At 74.0% G+C, this 1991-nt stretch overlaps 1 protein-coding gene across 1 annotated transcript; it reads left to right on the top strand.

Moving 5' to 3' along the window:
- Nucleotides 1–78: 78 nt before the first annotated feature.
- LOC146600936 (uroplakin-3b-like protein 1) lies at nucleotides 79–1947 on the top strand. Its single transcript, XM_085314756.1, has 6 exons — nucleotides 79–235; nucleotides 510–659; nucleotides 741–972; nucleotides 1090–1166; nucleotides 1495–1624; nucleotides 1767–1947. Exons 1-6 carry the CDS (start codon nucleotides 79–81, stop codon nucleotides 1870–1872), a joined length of 852 nt encoding a protein of 283 aa, XP_085170882.1. The 3' UTR covers nucleotides 1873–1947.
- The last annotated feature ends 44 nt before the right edge of the window (nucleotides 1948–1991 follow it).

Here is a 1991-nt window from a genome sequence, read left to right as displayed (position 1 = left end):
GGACACGGGGACCCCTCTCAGGTCAGGGTCCCTCGTGCACGGACACAGGGAGCCATTCCAGGTCAGGCTCCCGCATGCATGGACACACGGACCCGTCGCAGGTCGGGGTCTCCTGTGTGCAGACTCACGGACCCATCCCAGCACCTGGTGGTTACCGGAGGGTGCAGTCCGTCTGGTGACACCCCTGTCCGGGTTGTCACCCCCAGTCCGGACGACAGCTTTCTACCTTATCTGGGTTCGCTGGAGGACAGGCGCAGCGTGGGGGGTCTCATAGGGGTGTTGCTCCGTGGGTGGTGCCATGGTGGGGKCTTTGCCACTTATTTTCATGGATCTTGGTGTCTCCGAGTTGGAAACCGGTGGTGGCGGGGCCAGGCAGCCGGCGTCCCTCGGAGCGGCTCCCGGCTGGCCCCGGCGCTGCGCGGCCGCCCCGCCGTGCCCGCTTGCTCCGCGGGCGGCGTTCCTGGCGCTCCTGGCAGCGCCGGGGGCCGGCGGCTGATTTCTCGTCTCAGCCAACATCGGGTACGTGCCCGCCCTCGCCAACCGGACCCTGGAGGGCCGGATAACCGCCTCCACCTTCATCCTGGAGCAGCCCCGCTGCGTCTTTGGCGATGCTCAGCCCAGCACCCGGAAGATCTGGCTGGTGGTGGCCCTGGACGCGGGTAGGCGGGACGCGGGGGGCAGGCGCGGGGGCCGGGGGCGCGCRGRGCCGCGCGGATCCCTCCTCACCTGCCGTCCCGCAGCCGCGGAGCAGTTCAACGCCAGCGCGGCGGCGCCAGGGACCCCGCAGCTGGCTTTCCAGAGCTTCCCCAACAACACGGCGTACGCCACGCTCGGCACCTTCCTCGCCAACTACCCGTGCCCCCCTCGCCCCGGGGACATCACGGTGCTGCGCGTCGGCAGCGAAACCGCCTGCCGCCACGACCCGACGAGGCCCAGCTGCAACGGCCCCCTCCCGGGGCCCGGGCCCTACCGGTGAGCCCGGGCGGCCGCCCGGCGCACGGGCTGCCTGGGGCAGGCGGTGCCGGTGCCACCACCGGCTCTGCTCGCCGCTCCCGGCGGCGCGGCCCAGCCTCTCCTCCTCCTCCCCAGGGTGAAGTTCGTTGCCTGGGACGAGTCCGGACCCCAAGCCGAGACCTACTGGTCCGAGCCCATCACCCTGAAAACAGGTACCCGCCGCACGGCTGGGGCAGGTCGCGCCGCCCCGGTGCCCTTTCGCGGCGGGGCGGCGCGCGGCGTTCCTGCTAGCGGTGGGGAAACCGAGGCAGGACGCGCGGCTGCAGGCGCCTCGGGGCGGCACCGGCACGGGAGCCTGCTGCAGCTCCAGCCCGGCACGCAGCCGCCCCCATGCGCCYGGCAGAGCCACGGCACGATTGCACGGTGCGATTGCACGTGCGCGCGGCGTGCTCCCCTGGCTGCGGCTCTCTGCCCGGCCCGGCCCCCGGGGCCGTCCGTTTGCCCCCGGGGGCTCTTCCTTCCCTCCGGTCTCCCCTCCAGCTCAGCAAGCTGACAACCTCCCCGCGACGGCCGGCGGGCGCAGCACCGGCATGATCGTCCTCACCTGCGTCCTCTCCATCCTCTTCGCCGTCCTGCTGGCTTGCCTGGTGGCCCTGCTGGCCTCCTGGTGGTGAGTGCCACCCCCGGCGCGTCCCGGTGCCCGCGGCGCCGCCGCCGAGGCGTCCCCGGGCGTGTGGGGCAGGGCTCGGCGCAGCCCGCGGGGACGCTGCCAGCACCCGCTTCCCGGCCCTCATCCGCCCGGCCCTTCCCAGCTCCGACTCGTGGGGCAGCAGCAGCGTCTTCAGCAAGCCGGACGCGGTGACGGTGAGGCGCTACAACACCCACCACGTCTATGACCAGCCGGCCGCCCGGCTCTGAGCCCCCGCCGCCGCCGCCAGCCGCCCGCCCCAGCACCGGCTCTGCCCCGGGAGGAGTCGCCCCCCGGCGCCCCCCGCTTCGCCGCTGCGATTCCCGCGGCCGGGGCCCCCCGCGCACCC

This window comes from Rhea americana, unplaced genomic scaffold (assembly GCF_003343005.1).
Source record: "Rhea americana isolate MKP2758 unplaced genomic scaffold, rheAme1 scaffold_111, whole genome shotgun sequence".
Classification (NCBI taxonomy): Eukaryota; Metazoa; Chordata; class Aves; order Rheiformes; family Rheidae; genus Rhea; species Rhea americana.
Note: the sequence above shows the minus strand (reverse complement) of the source record. Positions and strands in the feature narration are given on the sequence as shown.

Excerpts from the sequence above, each read along its gene's own strand:
- LOC146600936 (XM_085314756.1), top strand. The coding sequence starts at position 79 with ATGGACACACGGACCCGTCGCAGGTCGGGGTCTCCTGTGTGCAGACTC. Across the intron at positions 973-1,089 it reads CCGGGGCCCGGGCCCTACCG|GGTGAAGTTCGTTGCCTGGG; the intron begins GTGAGCCCGGGC and ends CCTCCTCCCCAG. Across the intron at positions 1,625-1,766 it reads GCCCTGCTGGCCTCCTGGTG|CTCCGACTCGTGGGGCAGCA; the intron begins GTGAGTGCCACC and ends GGCCCTTCCCAG.